The 20,641-nt window shown below is 47.4% G+C and overlaps 1 protein-coding gene across 3 annotated transcripts in view; it reads right to left on the bottom strand.

The window, feature by feature from the left end:
• Positions 1-215: 215 nt before the first annotated feature.
• CLUH (clustered mitochondria homolog) overlaps positions 216-20,641 on the bottom strand; it is a 74,355-nt gene continuing 53,929 nt past the window's right edge. For all 3 annotated transcript variants that reach the window (XM_083714287.1, XM_083714286.1, XM_083714288.1), the window contains exons 12-26: positions 18,558-18,662; positions 16,183-16,283; positions 15,753-15,905; positions 15,354-15,416; positions 12,707-12,951; positions 12,251-12,335; positions 9,944-10,097; positions 8,834-8,973; positions 8,162-8,242; positions 6,890-7,015; positions 6,190-6,311; positions 5,796-5,889; positions 5,545-5,679; positions 4,167-4,240; positions 216-2,684 (exon numbers count right to left, since the gene is read on the bottom strand). In XM_083714287.1, coding sequence (XP_083570413.1) covers positions 2,534-2,684; positions 4,167-4,240; positions 5,545-5,679; positions 5,796-5,889; positions 6,190-6,311; positions 6,890-7,015; positions 8,162-8,242; positions 8,834-8,973; positions 9,944-10,097; positions 12,251-12,335; positions 12,707-12,951; positions 15,354-15,416; positions 15,753-15,905; positions 16,183-16,283; positions 18,558-18,662 — 1,829 coding nt within the window. In that variant the 3' untranslated portion in view covers positions 216-2,533. The remainder of the gene's footprint in view (positions 2,685-4,166; positions 4,241-5,544; positions 5,680-5,795; positions 5,890-6,189; positions 6,312-6,889; positions 7,016-8,161; positions 8,243-8,833; positions 8,974-9,943; positions 10,098-12,250; positions 12,336-12,706; positions 12,952-15,353; positions 15,417-15,752; positions 15,906-16,182; positions 16,284-18,557; positions 18,663-20,641) is intronic.

Genomic DNA, 20,641 nt, shown 5'->3' with positions numbered 1-20,641 from the left:
GCCAAGAGTCTGACCATACCACCTTAAAGCCCCTTAGGAGACAGATACCCAAGGCTGTCATTGGCTTCAAGTATAAAATTAAGCCAAATTGTCCACTGTCTGCGAGAAAAATTGGGCAGATGGTTCTTTTCCTGCTTATGGCACAAATTTATTTGATGGGAACCATTGCTGGGAGATACTACTCAAAACAAAGCACACAAAACCTAAAGTAAAGGTTGCATTGAAATCTGTTCTTTATTCAGACACTTCCAAGGAAATTCTGTATTTTTCTCTCTTGCCCCCCACCTCCACATCTGGACCAAAGAACATTCTCTCCCCCAGGGAAGGGGGCAGGGCTCTTGCTATGTACCTAAATTGCACTCTCGTCAAGGTACAGGCAACCTTCGCTATCTGGGCCCCAGAACCATGCCAAAGTTTCGCTTTATTTTATTTTGCCCACTGTAGCAGCAATTTCCAGCCACGCTACGATGACGTCGCTCACTCACACACTCCCCTCCCACCCACCTTTCTTTGGTAGCCGTTTTTTGGCAGGTTTAATGGGGCCACAGGGACCGTAAGTTGCCCAACCCCTTGCACTGAGTCTGTAGCACAAGTCCCGCCCCCCCATCCTTCCCCAAAATACAATATTCGAGTCACATGGTAGAAACATGACCTCTCACTTTTGTGGTTTTGAGCAGGGGTGGCGGCTGACAAAATGCAATTTAGTACAAAAGAGAGGAGGGAGGTGGTGACCACCAGACTCTGCATTTTGAACTCAACATGATGTGTGTGTTTCTTTAGGTAGGGAGGGCAGAGCTAGGAAATCAGCTTTATTGTTCTTACGAACACATTCAACCTGTCGGTAATAGCAGGGACGTACAGCAGTGAGAGCTATTAAGAGTAGCTGAAGAACGTATCACCGTTTTCCCCCTTCAGGCGAGAGCAGAATATTGGGCAGAGCATCCATTGCCAGCAATGAATGCCTTCTTGGGAAACTTGTGTTCTAAAGCTGATGAGGCTTTGGGACAAAAAGCCTCCACACAAACAAGACCCCCCCCCCCCCACCAATCATCTTGTTGCGCACTATATAGTATTTAATACAAATTTATTATTTTCACTGCGAGAAGGAAATTAGGGGGAGAGAAAAGAGCTTCATTTTAGGTTCATGATTCTTGTTTAGTACATTCACAGATAAACCTTTTAAAAACAACAACCCAAACATTGATTCAATTCAGCTCACCAATTGAACCAATTGTTTTCGAGACAGCAGTCTTCAGCTCCTCGAGTATGATTTTGGGGCGCGTAACTTGCGAGAGACGACCGAGGTGCTTTTGTTCCATGCCATTCACACAACTCTTTGAGAAGGGGGTGGGGAGAGAGATAAAGTATAGGCACTAGGGATTTTCCACTGTATAAGTTGAAAAAGGGCAAGGGGGGAATTTATACCAGACTTTAGGGATGCTTTGACATGGGGGGAGCCTAGCCTAGTAACTCAGCACTCCCTCCCTGCCCCCAAGCCATCAATTCAGCTTTTACAGTTAACTTGGCATAGGGGGGCAGCTGGATGATCACAGCTGTAGCATCCCATGGCTTGGTTTTCTTCTTTTTAAATACCCCCCCTTCCTTTTGGATGCTGTTTCTTATGCTGTGCTCAAGAGGGAGCAAAGCACAAGGAATTTAGGCGGACACAAAAACCACACAACATCTCTTTTCCTGGGCCATGAAACTTGGGAAAAAACAAAACCGCACCCCACATTCCCAACAAATCTGAATACTTTGAGGGGGGGGGAAGACATTAAAGAATAAAAAGAGGAACCCTAAAAGGAATCCAATGGCTGTCTCCTAAATTTTGACCAAAAAAAAGTTCTATGCCATCTCCTCAAAACAGTTTCCTCTGCAGTACCAACTCTGCTCAGGCCTTAAAGATAAAACATTGAGATAAAAAATATGGCTGAATTTATATTTAATATATAATATTTATAGTGTCACGATCACTTAAACAGTGCAGCAGCGGGCTGAGCCTCAAAAGTTGGAAGAAAAAGGAGAACTTTTTTTGGGGGGTGGGGGAGAAGAACCACCAGGCCCGGGGGGTGGGGAAGGTTCCTTTTCTGCAAAGTTATAGATGTCCTTTAAAAGTCAACAGAAAAAATGACCTGAGAAATGTTATTATACCTCACTTGGAATTAAATCTCTTATGTACACGGTAAAAATGGATTGAAACGTACACACACACACGCATGCCCCCTTTCCACCCTCCCCATGGCACCCCTGCATTCTCCCGCCCCAGTTAGACTCTCCGGACACCAGCAGCTGTTGCACCGCCCCGTTTCAGGTGCCCAGTGCCCGCCTTGACAGGTAGGGTTCATTTCTCAAAATTTAGTTCTTTGCATTGTGTATTCATTGTACCAGTGCAAATTAAAAAATAAAAACAACAACAACACAAAAACACATTGCCGAGGAGAAGCCGCCCCGAGGAGAGACTGAGCAACTCCCTACATCCCACCCCGGGACAGATTCAAACAGCCAGAGCCTTCTCCCGACGCAGACCCCCAAGCTAGGGGGCCGTGGCTGAAGGCGGGCTTGCTTCGGGCTCGCTCTCTTCCGTGGGTTTTTCTTCCGACTCCAACTCTTCGCTGCCCTTGAGGACCTCCTGAAGTTGCTGGCGCCGCTGCACTTCGGCTTTAAGGTTCTCCAAGTCTTTTTGGCTGCGGAGGGAGAAGGGGGAAAAGCTGGGCAATCTGGGGCAGAGCAAATTCAGAGGGATAGCACGCAGAGCGGGGTGCTCAGGGGACGGTAGACAAGAGGTAGCTCATCTCCCAAGCTGTTGCCGCGACAGAAAGACCCGACCTGTGCTTATGTCTCTCTCCTATCCAAGCTGCCTACAAGCAGGCAAAGACTCCGCCTGGGATTAACCTGCTTCTGCTCCTCCCACTTCAATCCTCTCCTGGGTCATGGGAGACAGAGGAGGGGTCAGCAAACTTTTTCAGCAGGGGGCGGGTCCACTGTCCCTCAGACCTTGTGGGCAGCCGGACTATATTTTGAAAAAAAAAATAATGAACGAATTCCTATGCCCCACAAATAACCCAGAGATGCATTTTAAATAAAAGGACACAGTCTACTCATGTAAAAACATGCTGATTCCTGGACCATCCATGGGCCCGATGTAAGGCAATTGGGCCGGATCCGGCCCCCGGGCCTTAGTTTGCCTACCCATGCCCTTGACTCTCCACCAGCCTGACCTCTCTGTCCCCCTTCTCCTGCCTCTGACTTTCATCTCCTGGCTGTTACAAGCTCCCCCAGTTCACCTATCCCTTCTTCCAAGTCAGTCTCCAACGCCCACTCCTTGGTGTCCAGCCATTCCTTGATAGTCTTATACCAAAAGATGGTTCCTAGTTTTTTCCAAAAGGTAGTTTTGGAAATGCAGATGTGGCCCTGGTGCTTTCTGGAGCAGGGGTATGGAACTAGGCTAAAGCCCCCCTCAGCTTCTCTAGAGACTCCCCCTTGGCCACGCCCCCTTCTTCCAGGTCACACCCCTCACCAGCCTTGCATCTCAAGTGTTTTCGTCCTGGCTGAAATGTATCCTTGAACTCTGATAATGATTCAGAGTGGAGGGTCGTGTGTGTGTGTGTGTGTGTGTGCTAGCCTACAGTACAATGTTAAAATGTGCATCAGTTGCTCCGCCCATTTTTGGCCCTGGCTCCGCCCACCCCTGCCATGTGTCCAGCAGGGAATCTGTCCCTTGGGATGAAATCCTTTCCCCCTCCCCTGCTCTAGAGGAACAGATAAAGATAGGAGAGACTTAATAACCCAACAAAGGAACTCCCGTCACTGTAGAGCAGATGAAGTGTTTGCTATGCAATTTAATGTTAGGTGGGGGTGAATATTTGGCTCTCCAACTACTGCTCATCTACAGCTCTCCTAATCGCTGGCCGATGCTTGCTGGAGCTGATGGGAGTTGTAGTTCAGCAACCTCTGGAGGGCCAAAGGAAGTGTTGCCAAAGAAGTGACCTGTAATCGCCAACCAACCTACACCTAAGCTTCAAAATTCTCCTGAATTCTCAAAATTCTCCTGAAGGCCCCCCTGCCCATTAAAAACAATGGAGGCGACATCCAATGCTATTCATACCACCACTCCTGGAGTGGTAGAGAGAAAGACAGTCAGATACACAAAGTTTGGGGTCTCTTACCTTAGTGGAATGAAGAGAATCCCATTGATTATGTTCAGCTGCTCCAGGACGCTGGCCATACTGGGAGCTGTGAACTAAACGAAACAAGAGATTAGCTTATTAACCAACAAAATAAAAGCAACACATGGGGCTAAGAAACCAATGCACAGTTCTAAGCAGCAAACAAAAATGCCGGGCTGCCTAAATGGGACCGTGGATCCTAGAGGCAGCCAACGCTCTTCCCCAGTATAAAGGGAGGTGGTGATTTGGGTAGCGAGCAGAACACAGGGTTTCTGACACAAACAGGACTTGGTGACTGGACGACTGGGAAGGGCTCCCAGCAATGAGGATACGAACACTGGCTCAGGACCGCAATACCTCAAATGACAGGCTCTCCCCCTATGAACCAACCTGGACCCTGCTGTCTTCATCTGAGGCCCTTCTTCGTGTGCCTTCTCCATGAGAAATGCGGAGGGCAGCAACACAAGAACAGGACTTTTCGGCGGTGGCTCCTCATTTGTAGAATGATCTCTCCAGGGAGGCGCGCCTGGCGCTTCCATTACATATCTTTTGGCACTAGGCAAAAACATTTCTTTTCTCCTTGGGTCTTTAGCTAATTAAACGATCTATGGCCTTTTACACTGGGGGTGTGTGTGTATTATTTTTGGTTTGTTACTATAGTAGCAACATTTTTAAAAAAACATGCCTGGAATGGTATCTGGGAGCCAGGTGTACACCACACCTTGGGTTCCAGGTTGGAAGAAAGACAGGAAATAGATGCAAGTAAATAAAATGTATGCACTTCTCCACCCTTCTGAGCCTGATTCCCAAGAACAGGAACCCTTTAGGTCAGGTTAGGCTTAGAAGGGAGTTGTTTCCTGGCAGTTCAGTTGAGTGGGGAGGGAACAAGTCACCAAAGGATCATTATGCTGACTTCAGCTGCTTCGTATCTGCACTACAATGAATTAAGCCTTGGCTTTATCTGCCATTTTTATCTTGCCTAGAGCCCTCAGTGCTACACACACACACACACACACACACACACACACACACACACACTAATGTGATCAACAGTGTGGCTTTGACCCAGACCCAAGTTCAGGTCCCTGTCCAGCTGTAAAGTGGTCAGGCTGATCTTCAACAATCAACTGTTTAACCCCCACTGCTCCAAGGATATTGCAAAGACAAGCAATGCCAAGCTATGAGACAGGAAAACACCACGGCCGAGCTCTTGTGACGAGATGGGAGTAAAAATCCCAGAGTAGTGGTGAAGCAGAGTAAACTGAACAGCACTCCTGGACACTGAAGTGTGCTACGCATTGCTGCTTAATTCCTCAGACAAGGAAAATCAAGAGGTACGTCTTACGTCTTACTGCCAAAGCCATTCTGGGCAACTCACTTTCAAGGGCATAATGTTGGCGCTGGATCCGTTCTTGTAGATCTCATTCATTGTGCGTTGCAGGGCCACAGCCTGCTGAGTCAGATATTTCAAGTACTCCGAGCTTTCTTTGGTCTTATCGTGATGCTCACCAAGCTAGCCAAAAACACACAGAGATATTTATTAATACTTATATGTATATTAAACAAATGCACATACATAACGGAAACAGAAGGCGTCCAATGTATTAAAGCAAAGCAAGGGACCCTTACCTGGTTTTTGTAGATCGTGTAGCCTTCCTTCTCGTGCTGCAGAGCCGACCGGAACTCAGCTTTGCTCTCGTACACTCGGGCGACCAAGTGGTGACTGCAGAGAGGATGCAAAAAGGGAAGACAGCAGAATGATGTTTCTGCGCATGGTTGAAAAGCGATCGCGCACGTGGTGAGAATTCGGTTGCAGAAGCAGGTCTGGCAGACGCCTCCCCACCAACTTAACACTCAACAGTGTTTTTCAATACTTTCATGTAATGTTTGATCAATTGCATTTCCGTGGCTGGCGGGTCACAATAGACACATTTGCAGAGGCATTCCTTAATATAATGCATGTATTTTAGCTGTGAAAGCCCCTCCCTCCCCACTGGGCAAACAACAGGATTGGGCGTTTCACCTGAGTGCAACTTTCAGAGACTTGGCGCCGTGGTACTTGGAGTTGATGAGCAGCGCATTCTCCAGAAACCGCAGGGAGAGATCGTACTCCATCACTCCATGGAGGACCAAGCCAATGTTGTTCTAGGGACAGAAGCAATGTTCCAGTGAGGCAGGGCCAGAAGTGGACCTTTAGTGCTAGAGCCGGCCTTCCCACACACAAAAGAAGCCCTAAGGAGGCTGTCCATCTAATCTACCCCCATGGCACATACAGGACACACAGTGATCAGAGGTGCGGCAGGGGGTGAGAATCCCACCCCCCTATTTTTATGCAATAGAAGAACTTCAACTTGTCAGAAACGTTGCATAAAAATGAACGATCATAATCCTTACAATGCTGTATATACAATATTTTAAATCAAATCTGAAAACAAGGGACACAGGAAGATAGCAGTCTCTCCCGTCCCCCACAATCTGTTGCAGTTACTTTTGGTTATTGAGGGAATTTCTAAAAAAGATTTATACAGCACAGAATCAAGTCTGCTGAATCACAGAACTAGAAGCCCACAAGGGCAAAGGAAATGCAAAAGGCAGAGGTTTTTCAAGACGCTGCATCTCATTGGAAAAAGTCAAGTTCAGCTTTAGGTGTTCCGTCTGCAGAAACCACACAGGCTCTTTAACTGGGGCTCCAGAGACCTTGGCCGGCCAACAGCTAAACTTACATCCAAGAGTGCCATTTCTGGGTGATCTTCGCCAAACACCAACAGCATGAGGTAGCGTGCGCGGTATAGCAAGTTGAGCGCTGTAGACAGCTGGCTGTTTGCAAAGCAGTACAAAGCAAGGTGCATCTACAAGAGGTGTAAGAGAGAATCTGGTTGCAGATGAACAATTTAGACACACTAATAATAATCACAACAAGAAACAAAACGGTTAAAAGTCAGAACCACCCCTCCTTGCTGTCCCCCCCCCCACCAAAGAATCTTTTCCTTCTGTTTCCAAAATTTGGACTGTGATGCCTTTTAGTTCCATAGTCCTAACTGGCATCATTCATGGTAATAGCAGCTGGAGGGGGGGTGGGGATGGGAGTTTGGAGAAATACACTTCTTTAGGATTTGGGGGTGGGTGGAAGGAACTCAAAGATAACCTGGTGAGGATAGTGTGTGTTCAGTGACTATGGAATACTGCTAGGATGAAGATAAAATTTGCTTGCCGCTGGGGATGGAACAGGCTGCGTCCTGAGCAGGCAGGACTTTGCGCTGCAATGTTTTGGTGCAGAACCCAGTTGCCTCCACCAAGGGAAGAACACACAATCCAAGGCTGCACCTGCACCTTATATTTAAAGAACTCTTATGCCACTTTAAACAGTCAGGCCTTCCCCGCAAATAATCCTGGGAACTGCAGGTTGTTAAGGGTGCCTGGAGTTGATGGGGGCATCCTGATACCCATCACAGAGCTACAATTCCCAGAAAGGTTCAACCAACAACTCTCCTTCCTAGGGAGCTCAGAATTGTAGCTCTGTGAGAGGAACAGGAGTCTCCCAGCAACGCTCGGCACCCCTTAATAATCTACAGTTCCCTGGATTCTTTGGGGAAAGCAGTGACTGTTAAAATGCTATAACAATGCTTATTTGGTGCAGATGTGGCCCAACTTCCGGGGGGGGGGGGGGAGAGAAACTCAGAACTCTGACACCAACCCCCCAAAGACTGCCACTTGTAGGCAACAGATCTCAATGGTAAAAAAGTGGGCTGATTTTCTTTTTTTTGGGGGGGACTACAAATGCAAATGATAAAGGGAATTGGAATGTTCCGATTTCAAGATCTCCCCGCATTGAGAAATCACAAAAGCTAGCACCTCAGGGAAAAGGGTTCTGCCTTCTCCTTGATGTGCTAGTTTTCTGTGGGCGGGGGGGGGGGGTGTTTCCATGACGCTTCCTCCTTGACTCCTCAGCTGCCTGCTGCAGAATCCTTCAACCCTCCCCACTGTCTGCTACTTACATATTCCTGAATTGTGTTGGGGTGCTCTATCCCAAGGACTCTCTCGCTCATGAGCACTGCTTTCTGCTGGTTACTTAAGGCCTGGAACGAAAGGAAGAAGACAAGAGTTGAAAAGCCAGGAAAACACAAAACCTCCTCCGCCTCTCACAAAACCCCCCAGGAGATTTTCGGGTTTGGGCTTGGTAAAACCAGTTGCTTTTTCTTGCTTTCTCAGAATGCTTAAACGAGAGTTCCCAGGATTCTTTGGGAAGGAATGTCAGCCTATAGCCCAATGGTGTCATCCAACAGAGATAATTGGTGGGGGAGACTCAGGAGAGAAAAAGGAAGTACTTCTTCACACCATGCGGAACTCATTGCCACAAGATGTGGGCGAGTTCCCTCCACCAATTTGTCTAAAACCCACCAAGGGCTAAAAATCATTATACTTCTACGGTTAGCCCTCAGGGTTTCAGAGGCAGGTGTCTTCTAAACACCAGTGGCTGGGGAGTGAGCAGAAGGAGACTCCTGTTGGTTCTCCTGCCCTGGTTGTGGGCTTCCCAGAGGCACCCGATTGGCCACTGTGGGAAACAGGAGGCCGGACTAAAGAGGCCTTCCTTTGGCCCAACCCAGCAGGCCTCCTGCCTACGTAACGCAGAAGATTTGGGAGCAGCGAGAGGTCAGGGCTGCCCGTACCTCTGAGTAGTCTCCCATGATGTAGTTCAGGCGAGACAAGAGACGAAGGCAGGCGCAGATTTCCATGTGCATGGCGCCATACACGTTGTTGAACAGGTTTAAGGCCTCGCTAATCAGCTCGCAGCCCTCCTTCAAGAAACCTGAAATGCGCAAAGAAAAAGCACGCTTGAGATTGCAGGTGATGCTTAACTATAAGCAGTTGTTGGCATCCGTCTGTCTCGAGAGACAACAGTGCACCTCTGGAGGTGAAGTCAAAACCGCTGCATTAGCAGCACCAAAGTGACGAAGCCTGGGCAGTGCACGTGGAGGCCCAAATGACAAGACCCTCCCTCTCAGCGTCACTGATGTGATCCAAAGGAAAGCAGAGCAATACGTTTGGCACCAGCCTGGCTGCAGGAGCTGCTGAAAGTAGATGTACAAGGCATTATCCAACCATCTTAGAGATTCACTCCAGATTTGTGTAGGGTTTACCCCTTAGCCTTTTCTTCTGGATGTGGAGGATGTAAGGAGTGGAGGCTGGTTTTATCAGTGCAAATGGGGCACTGGCCCCACCGCCTCTCAATCTGCCCCCACCCTGCTGCTCACAACCAGTTGGGGAAGGGAGACGTCTCCTTTGTCTCCATATTGCCCACTTGTAGAACTCAGCAGGGAGGAGGAAGAGGACAACGTTGCTGGACAGCTCAGTTGGTAGAGCACGAGGCACTTCATCTCAGGGTCGTGGGTTCAAGCCCCACATCGGGCAAGCGATTTCTGCATTGTAAGGAGTTGGAATAGAACACCGTTGCAGCCCCTTCAGTGTCTGCAATGCTACGAATTACGTGGCTGTGTCTGCTGCTGGAACTGGCGCCACCTAGTGTTGGGCTCCCTCCATTCTGCCCTACCCTACCCCAATGACTGTGCAGTACATACGTGTTGCAAAATAAGTGCCTCTCTTCCTGCCACATGCCTTGCACAGAGATCTGGGTAAAATTTTTATTTTTAAACTTCTCAGGGAGTCAGGATCCAGTTTATAAGAGCCCCTGGGCTGCCAAGGTTAAACCCCACCCCCAGGACCTATCCACCTTTGTTCGAAACCAAATTCACAGCCAGTAAGTACATTGCAAGTCATACCTTGCTGCACTTTTGCCTGGCCGCTTTGGAAGAAATGGAAGGCGTCCGAGGCTTTGGGGTTGACGTGCTTCACAACCGGGAAGATGTTGAGGATGTCCTCTTCTGTGAATGTTGGCTTGTGGCGGTTATCAAAGTTGTATTCTTTCAGAAGGATCTGAAACACAAACACACACAAATGCTTCCATACCTTTCCTAAGAGAAAAGGGAAAGCCAGTTGTTAAGAACCACTCTATGTTGCCTCGGTCCAACCCTAATTGGGAGTCCTGCGTCCGGGTTCTGGATGCCACAGTTTAAGGCGGCTATCGACAAGCAGTGTTCCCAATATAGGCTGATCCTGTTGCTTGCTTCCATAAAATTTCTTTTGAAGCTTTTCCACAATACAATGCAATAAAAAGCAAACTAATCTAACTAAAACTTTCCAGAGATGATAAGAAGATGATGATAAGAAGATAAAAGTCCCTACCAGAGAAGAATGGAAGATTAAGCTGATGGATTATGCTGAAAAGGCAAAAATGGCTGGAAGAATCAGAAATCAGGAAGACCAAAATTTTAATACGGAATGGGGACATTTTTATAATTTATCTTAAAATCGTAAACTGCTAAAATCGTTAATAGGATTGGAGTAACACTTGCAGTTTAATGGTGAATTTTGGACATAATGGAGAGGTAAAAGATTTGGATTATTATAAAAGATGCAGCAGGAAATGATTAACAACAGGAGCCACAAAGGGGAGGAGGGAAGACCAGGAGATTCTTTGGAATCTTGTTTTTATGTTGTATGCTGGATATGTGCAGTGCTTCCCCCCCCCCCCTTTTAAAAACATGTTTAGGGGTACTCTCATTTTGACTCAAGAAAATCACCAATTTTATAGTTCAAATCGGGAAAAATAAATACAATAAATGGACAAAAGTACAAAGATTCACAAAATGCCCCCATAAAAAAGCACTATATTATATTATCTAAGTAAAAACAAAAGAGAAAAGAAATGGCAAGGTCCTCTCTCAAAAATAGATTTTAATACCCTCCAATGATAATAGGGACATTTTCATCTGAGGAACTACGCAGCGTATGCTGCCCCTTCGGCATCTGTGTTTCTGCTGCCACCCCCACCCAGGATTTCTCACCCCCCCCCAAAAAAAACCTGACCCTCATTGACTGCTCTTTGAGTTTTGAGCTGCTCTGCAGCTGTGGGGTGGCAATGGCTCCTTGAACATAGCAAAGGAGGAGGTCTGGGTTCGCACGTAATAGTGAGCCATGGTTAATGGTGACCAAATGAGGCTTGTAAACAGAAAACCTAGTCAACTATCTCATTTTAACCATGATTTATAAACCATAGTTAAGCTGCAGGGGCTGGGTTCACGAGACCAGCTACAGTTAGCTAAAACCATGGTTTGTAAACCATGGCTCAGAGCAGATGTGGGGAACGTTCTGGCCCTCCAGTTGTTGCTGACCTACAACTCCCAACATCCCTGGCCACTGGCCATCCTTGCTGCAGAGGAGGAGTTGGAGTTCAGCCAACATCTGAAGGGCCAAAGGTTCCCCACGAGTTACAGATGAACCAGGCATCGTGGGCAACTCAATTGGGAGCCATCCTCTTAGTCACAGTCTTAAACTAAGAGTGTAGGTGGAGATTGCAGAATTAATTGGATTAGGCTCTACCACGTGGTGTGTGGGTTGCAGGCCGCACCTACGACTGCTGAAGAACAGCAGCAAAATAATGGTTAAAATCCAGCAGTTACTGTACTTTTCTCCTGCCTCAAGCGAAAGTTCCTTCTTAGGGAGATTACTGAAAGGGATGCATGACAGTTTCTATCAGCAAAGCTAGAAATTAATCTAAGGTGGCATTGCATAACCTAGTGGCGGCAGGAACGCAATGCGTCCCTCCTGTTCGCTAGAAGATCTCAGTAACTAAGAATGAGCGATTCCTTCCTCTTCCCTCCCAGTTCCTTTTCCTTTTGTGCTGTTGCTCTTAAGATTTTGAGAGCTTAAGGCCTGGGGCTGTTTTACCGCTGATATTTGCAAACTTGCTTTGGGAGCCTTTTCCAGCTAAAGCGGTGTTTCTCAAACTTGGGTCTCCTGCTGTTGTTGCAACTACAACTCCCATAATCTCTGACCACTGGTCCTGAGAGTTAGGGATGATGGGAGTTGTAGTCCAACAACAGCGGAAGACCCAAGTTTGAGAAACTGAGCTAAAGAGTGGGGGGGGGGGAAATGCCTTTTTAAAATAGTCTTTAAGTTCTTCCAAGTTGTGTTCGGAGGGTTAAGCGAGGGGGAAGAACTTGGAGGTTGTGTACGTTGTTCCTCACCTGGATTCCAGTTTTGAGGGAGATCTCACGTAGCAAGGTGACCTTCTGTAGACTGTATGCTTCCACTGCTTGGTCAACACTCTCACTGCAAAAAAAGGAGAAGGGGGAGTCAAAAGGAAGCAACACACCAGAGGGAGCCACATTTTCAAACTAGGACTTCACAGGGGAGCCATTCCCAGATTTACCTGGGCATGTCGGGGCTTGAACCTGGGACCTTTCCACACATAACACAGGTGCTTTAACCCTGAGCTACAACCCTACCCCTAAGCTCTTCACTGCCCAAGTCACATCCTGATGCCAGTCAAGTGGAGAGCACAGGGCAAGCTGGAGATATAATCTGATGGGCTCTGGAGTCCAATATTGTGTGGAAGACCGTGGATCCCTCACTAGGGACTGACAGCAATCCTTACACACAACAGCTGTGAGTTTCCTAGGTTTTCTTTTTAAAAGACGTACCATTCCAAGCCGAAGTCAAAATAACTCTTGGCTTCCGAACAAATGTTCTTCCACAATTCTTGAGGGCTCATGGTGGCCCAGGCAGTGTTGTCAGCGGCGCCCAAATTCCGATTTTTCCTCCTCTTGTTCTTTTTCTTGGAGACCAGCTCATCGGCCGGGAGATGGGCCACGGGGTTTGGGAAGGAGCTGAGGAAGCAGTTGAGGAAATGGCTGATGGCAGCTGATAAGCCTGATAGCTCCACTCCCTGTGGGAGGGAAAGAGGAGACCATTAGCACGCTACATGTTAGTGAAGTCAAATAATGCAAACAGAGTCCGGGGAGAAAAGTCCTTACTGAGCAAACCCAACGCAAGCAGTGTGTGATTTGAGGAGCAGGGAACAGAGAGCTTTCGTTTTCCTTACTTCAGGCCTTCTACATGGCAGGGAGACATTCAACCAAACATACAGAGGAAAACTCCCTCAGGACTACCCAGCTAGTCATCTGTTCATTTAAAGATGTATAAACTGCACTTTCATAAAAACCATCGCAAAGTGGTATGTCGACTAAAAACACAGTATCACAATAAAAAAATTTAAACCACATAAGAAAGAGCTGGTTGGCAAAGCATCTCAGGTTTGAAAAGACTGCCCAAATAACACGTTTTTTATGAGATGTCTTAAAACGAGCAGGGATGGCTCCTGCCCAACTTCTATTGGCAAGGAGTTCCACAGAGCTGGACCTACCATGCTAAAGTCTCACCCCCTGGTGAAGGCTAGACAAACCTCAGGGATATGTGGGACCACCAAAAGTGCCCCCTCAGAAGGCCTTGGCAATTGAGGAGGAATCAAGCAGTCCTGAAGGTGCTTTCCATCTCTGAGGGCCTTCTGGAAGTTCCCTCACTGCAAGAAGTGAAGTTACATGGAACCAGGCATAGGGCCTTCTCGGTAGTGGCACCCTCCCATCAGATGTCAAGGAGACAAATAACTGTACCACGTTGAGAAGACTCTGAAGGCAGCCCTGTATTAGGAAGTTTTTAATGTCTCATGTTTTACAGTGAAACCTCGGTTGCCAAACATAATCCGTTCCAGAAGCTTGTTTGACTTCCGAAATGTTCGACGACCGAGGCGTATTGGCTGCAAGAGCCTCCTGCACTCAAACAGAAGCTGCGTCGGAGGTTTGGCTTCCGAAAAACGTTTAAAAACCAGAGCATTTACATTCGGTTTGGGAGCCGAAATGTTCTAAAACGGAGGCGTTCGGGAGCCAAGGTTTGACTATTATTTTTTTATTAATGCTGGAAGCCTCCCAGAGTGGCTGGGGCAACCCAGTCAGATGGGCAGGATACAAATAATAAAATTACTATTATTAATTCCTACTACTACTACTACTACTTTGTGTCCAGGTCATTCGGGGCTTTGTGAATTAACAGAAGGAGCTTGCACCTGGAATGGCAGTACAGTGGTACCTTGGGTTAAGTACTTAATTTGTTCCGGAGGTCCGTATTTAACCTGAAACTGTTCTTAACCTGAAGCACCACTTTAGCTAACGGGGCCTCCTGCTGCTGCCGCGCCGCCGGAGCACGATTTCTGTTCTCATCCTGAAGCAAAGTTCTTAACCTGAAGCACTATTTCTGGGTTGTTCTTGTTGTTTAGTTGTGTCCAACTCTTCATGACCCCATGGACCAGAGCACGCCAGGCCATTTCTGGGTTAGCGGAGTCTGTAACCTGAAGCGTATGTAACCTGAAGCGTATGTAACCTGAGGTACCACTGAAAATCAATAACTAACAAAACTTTCGAGAATGATTAGTTGCATCTTCTGCACCCGATTTGCCGAAAAAGCGAATGAAATGAAACAAGACTGAACTGGATTTTTTGGGGGGCGGGAAGCTATTACGCTGTGGGCGTCCCTACCCAGCTGAGGCATCCGGATGCCAGAAGCCCCATATGGGATTCCACACACACACACACACACACACACACACACACACACAACTGCGGAAGGCGGCTGGGAGACCCAACTAGCATGCAAAGCATTTTGGAGGAGTCACTGCTCTGGAAACAAACCCGAGCAGATTGCTGCATGCGCTGAAGAAGCATTTTTGGGGGGTGGGTGGTAGAGAAAGAGGAACCCTGTGCAACCCCCCCCAAGCTTCTCAGGGATCTGGGAACACCAGGCTTTCATTAACTACGCTGTGGGTCTGACACAAGTTCACACAAACACTTGCCATCTCCCTTCCTTGTTAAAAACCTTTCCAACTGAGTGCGGAAGACGAAAACACAAGCTCAGCCATGAAGGAATAGTTTTTGAATCTCTCTCTCTCTCTCTCTCTCTCTCTCTCTCTCTCTCTCTCACTCACACACACACACCACACACAGACAAGTTGCCACTGGTTCTCCCTCAACCACACAGCCCTGCACTTATTTTAGGCCTTAATGAGATTGTGCTTCCGGTTGCTAGGCAACCTGTGGAAGAAGCCTAAGGAGGAAATGGCTTCTCTCTTGATCTGGGAAGGCCGGGACTGGGCGGGGGAGGCAGAGAGGCAGGGAGAGAGAGAGAGAGAGAGAGAGAGAGAGGGAGGGAGGGAGGGAGGGAGGGAGACAGGCAGGCAACCCTTGCACCGGAGAGGGCATGTAAGGGAAGGTGTTTGGGGTTGCATAATCTGATTTGTACCTGAAGGTATGTCTTGAAGATGTGCTTGGCCGACCGGGTGATCAGTTCTGTGATTCCAATTTTCTGTTCCAAGGAAACAAATTGGGGGGGGGGGGGACAAAAGAGCGAACAGGTCAAGCAGGAGACAAGAAACACACTGAACTGCCGACCTTTTGATCGGCAAGCCCAAGAGGCTCAGTGGTTTAGACCACAGCACCACAGCATGTACCCAGAAAATCCCAGACGTATGGCAGCCCTAATATATGTGGTTTTTTGAAGCTGAGGTTCATGAAAGACATTATCCGAGCTGGATCTTTGCCAGGGCAAATAATCCTCAAGAAACAACAACAACATCTATTTATTTATTTTTAAGTGGCAATTAGAAGTTAGGGAAAAAACAAAGAAACATTTGAGGCTTACATAGATGTGATCTAGCTGAGCCCGGCCAGGGGTCTTGGTGATGAATTCCACCACTCTGCCCAGGTAGCGCATGTTGATGCCTCGCTGGTGCATGGCTTCGGCCAAGGTGGCGCCGTCCATCGGGAGCATGGTGTGCTCAAGGCAGTCTTTCACCTGCCAAGGAAGAAGAAAACACACACACACATGCACACAGCAGAACTTAGCAAACCTGGCTTTTCTGTATGCAGAAGGTTCAATCTACAGTGATATCTCCAGACAGAAATGGGAGTGTCTTCTGGTCTTAAGCTCCTGCCAGTCCGTGCAGACAATACTGAACTAGATGGACGGAGGGTCTAGGGCTCAGTATAAGGCCGTTTCCTATGCCGTTCCTATGTAAAGACTGCTCCCCACCCTCTTCTCTCCCCCTTTCTCCTGGCGCAAATTCACTCACCAAGCCTGGAATTTGATAGGACACCAGAAAAGCAGCCGCGTCCTTTAGCAACCGCTTTTGATCCTGAATCTGCTCTTTGCTGGACTCTGGAAAGCGGACCCCTATGAAAACAGGAAAGGAAGATCAGCCAGCTGGGAAAGGAAGCTGGAAGATCAGCCAGATGGGAAAAGGGCCATGTATATATGTGCGTGTGTATGTACACACACACACACACACACACACACACACACACACACACACTACCTGCGTGTAATTTAAATTAACAAGTTTAAATTTAAAAATATTAAAAAGAGGGTGGGTGTCTAGGGAGAAAAAACGGGTTTTGACAATCTCACCCGCCTCTGGCTAGATGGGAGTTTGGCTTTTGTGTGCTATCCCTGGAATGCAACTGCTGTGTTAAGCGGAGAGTTGCCTTTATGGCATATATTTCTGTTAGCAAGATTTCTGCCCAACCCTGCTGGGGGAAAAAATACACACCTCTCAGAACTGGCCAAAGCTGCCTCCCCTTCAATGTTACTCTGGGAAGGATGATTAGATAGGAGCCTTCCTGCAGCAGGTCAGAGAGTGGCCTACATTCACACATTGCACTAAACCATAGCTTAGAATGGACGATATGGAAATCATGGGGCTCACAGCAGCCCCCCCCCCATTTGCCCAGGAATAAGATAGGACTAGTGTGATATAGTAGGGATGCAGGTGGCACTGTGGGTTAAACCACAGAGTCTAGGGCTTGCTGATCAGAAGGTCAGCGGTTCGAATCCCCGCAACGGGGTGAGCTCCCGTTGCTCGGTCCCTGCTCCTGCCAACCTAGCAGTTCGAAAGCACGTCAAAGTGCAAGTAGATAAATAGGTACCACTCCGGCGGGAAGGTAAAGGGCGTTTCCGTGCGCTGCTCTGGTTCGCCAGAAGCAGCTTAGTCATGCTGGCCACATGACCCAGAAGCTGTACGCCGGCTCCATCGGCCAATAAAGTGAGATGAGCGCAGCAACCCCAGAGTCGTCCGCGACTGGACCTAATTGTCAGGGGTCCCTTTACCTAGTGTGGTATAGTGGTTAGAGGGCTGGAGTAGGACCTGGGAGACCAGGCCATGAAGCTCAGTGGGAGACCTTGGGCCAGTCACTCAGTCTCAGCCTAAGCTACTTCACTGTTAGGATAAAAATGGGGAGGAGGGGAGGGAAGTATGCAGGCCACCTAGAGCTCCTCGGAGGAATTGAATAAATAAAAACAAACCTCTCACTTTCGCTTCAGGTCAGGACCCGTCAATTCAACCAGACAGATGGCTTAACATGGTTTCAAGCCATTACAGAATTTTAGAGTTGGAAAGGACCCTGAGGATCATCTAAGTCAGTGGTGGCCAAACCTGGCCCTTCAGTTGTTTTTGGACTACAACACCCATCATCCCTGGCTAACAGGACCAGTGGGTCAGGAATGATGGGAACTGTAGTCCCAAAACAGCTGGAGGGCCAAGTTTGGCCACCACTGATCTAAGTCCAGGGCTTCCTAAACTTTTGGGCCTCCAGCTATTCTTGAGACTACAATTCCCATCATCCCCAGCTAACAGGACCAATGGTCAGGAATGATGCAAACTGTAGTCCAAAACCAGCTGGAGACCCAAGTTCCCTGATCTAGTCCAACCCCCTGCAAGGCAGAAATATGCAGCCACCCCATAGGGGGATCGAACCTGCAACCTTGACATTACCAGCACCACACTCTAACAAACTGAGCTGTCCACCCATGTCAGTTTGTATGCCATCTTCTCTTGGTTTAACGATGGTCAAAGTAATGGGTTGTACTTCAATATTAGTCCCACTTAGAAGAAATCCACTGAAAATAATGGACACGACTAACTTGCGGTCCATTGATTTCAAGGGACCGACCTACTCTGAATATAAACTTAAAGTTTGCTACAACCCAATGTTAACCAGTTTGGACAAAAATGGGCTCAGCTATCTATGGTTTGTGCCAGCAGAAGTAGATGCGTCTGAGCTTCTCCTAGCAATTGCACAGGAAGCGTGTGTTGGCCCCAAGGCTTGCTGCGGATCCTAGAATTGTGATTTATTGATTCATTATAGCATTCACACTCCACCTTTCCTCCAAGGATCTCAAGAGGGCGTACATGGTTCTTCTCCTGTTTCTCAGACACTGTTTCTTGCAGCTTAGTAGCTGCTTTGATCATTGCTGACAAGAAAGGCAGGATCAAGATGCATTGGGGGAAATACAGAACTTAGATGCTGGGAGGATTAAAAGCTGAGAGCTTCTGTGTGCAGAGCAACTCTTAAGTGTCCGAAAGAAAAGATGCAAACTCAAAAGGGTCAAACACTTGGAAGGGGTTACGTGCTGCAAAGGACTCCAAGTGCACCTGAAGTGCCTTCTTACCTGGCGAAAAAATATCTGGGTTAAACCGGATATCGAAGGACGTGTTGCTGATGGAACCGACAGCTTTGCAAGCATTCTGGATCACTTCTCGGCTTTTGGGGTCCACTGGGTGAAAGAGACAAAGTGGGTTGCATAGCAAACATGGGGAACCTTTTCAGCTTCATAGAATCATAGAACTGTGGAGTCATCTAGTCCAACCCCCTGGAATCTTCTTGCCCAACGTGGGGCTCGAACAAACGACCCCGAGATGAGTAAGAGCTCTACCGACTGAGCTAAGCGTGTAAGTCAGGACCAGCATCCTTATTGGGATTGGCCTTCATGGGCCAAATTTGACAGGTGGGAGGGGCTGCAGACCAGTCAACCCCAGGACATCACAAAGCAGCTGCTAAAATGAAGACCCCCCCCCCCAATTCCATTTTAAGCAGAGCTTTCAAATTTCCTTATTGAGTCAGGAAGGGCTTTGCATGGAACGTTGCTGACCTGAGTAGGATTTAAGCTCTGCTCAGCAGATGATGTGATTTTATCATTTGAACCACCCTGAAACCTGCGGGCATAGGGTGATATACAATACAGTGGTATCTTGGTTCTCAAACGCCTTGGTATTCAAACAGCTTGGAACCCAAACGCTGCAAACCCGGAAGTAAGTGTTCCGGTTTGCGAACTTTTTTCGGAAGCCCAACGTGCTCCGATTTGAGCGCCAAACTTCCATTTTGAGTGTTAGACTTCTGATTTGAGTGCTACACTTCTGTTTTAAGTGTTACGCTGAGGTCTGTTTTTGCTATTTATTTTGCGTTTTTGTTTCTGCGGCTCTTTTTGTTTGTTTTTGTGACTGTGTGGAACCCAGTTCAGCTACTGATTGATTGTGTGACTGGAGTACATTTTGTTTGGATCAATGGTCTCGTTAGATAGTAAAATTCATGTTAAATTGCTGTTTTAGGGGTTGTTTTTAAAAGTCTGGAACGGATGAATCCATTTTGCATTACTTTCTATGGGAAAGTGTGCCTTGGTTTTGGAACGGACTTCCGGAACAGATTAAGTTTGAGAACCAAGGTACCACTGTATAATAAAGGAGGAGAAGTGATGATAGCTGATGAGCGCTGAGTAAATGTCACACAAAGCCAATGCAAAATTTAACCCCACCCATCAGATGATGTCACAAGTGGGAGCGGGGAGCACAGCCTCACTGGCCACCTGCAGTGGGCAAAGGTCAGTTGACAGGCTGGAGGCTCCTGACCCCCAACTGCAAAGGTGGAAGTAGTATGACCTTCCAGGTACAACTGGAAAAAACCCAAAACCTGCCAGTTTCATGATGTCCTTATATAAATCTGTGCTGGATCTGCTTGGGAATTTTTGTGTCCAGTTCTGGTACCACTCACCTCTTCCCAACTCAAAGCTGTAGAGCTGGAAAAGGACAACCAAAACGATCCAAAGGTTGACGTACTTCCCCAAAAGGAGATGAAGGAGATTTGGGCTATCAAGGGTTTTATGTAACCGAGGGAACTCATTACTATCAAATGACTTTGTACAGTGGTGCCCGCAAGATGAATGCCTCGTAAGACGGAAAACTCGCTAGACGAAAGGGTTTTCCGTTTTTTGAGCTGCTTCGTAAGACGAATTTCCCTGTGGGCTTGCTTCACAAGACGAAAACGTCTTGCAAGTTTGTTTCCTTTTACTTAACACTGTTAATACAGTTGCGACTTGACTTCGAGGAGCAACTCATAGAACGCAGTGTACATAGTAGCCTTTTTTGAAGTTTTTAAAGACTTTGGTGATTTTTGAAGCTTTTCCAAATCTTCTTTTGCAGCCATTTGGTAAGTTAAGCTTTTAAAACTTTTTTTGGGGCGGTTGGATTTTGGGTTGGGGTGTTTGGAATTCAAGGACTTGGTGTTGGGGAGGGGTTTGCAAGAATCTGGAAGCTTGTGTTTTTTCCCCCTGCATTCTTATGATTTTCTGTGACCATTGGGCCACTCTGCTGTTTTTTTAAAAAAAATCTGGGTTTGAATTTTGAAATGCTCTTTACAGTATGTGTGACTTTAAAGAGCACTTAATAAACTCTTGTTGTACCAAATTTGGCTTTGTTTGGA

The sequence above is a fragment of the Podarcis gaigeae genome (assembly GCF_964106915.1).
Source record: "Podarcis gaigeae genome assembly, chromosome: 15".
NCBI classification, from domain to species: Eukaryota; Metazoa; Chordata; class Lepidosauria; order Squamata; family Lacertidae; genus Podarcis; species Podarcis gaigeae.
The sequence above is the reverse complement of the archived record's forward strand: the minus strand, read 5'-3'. Positions and strand labels throughout refer to the sequence as shown.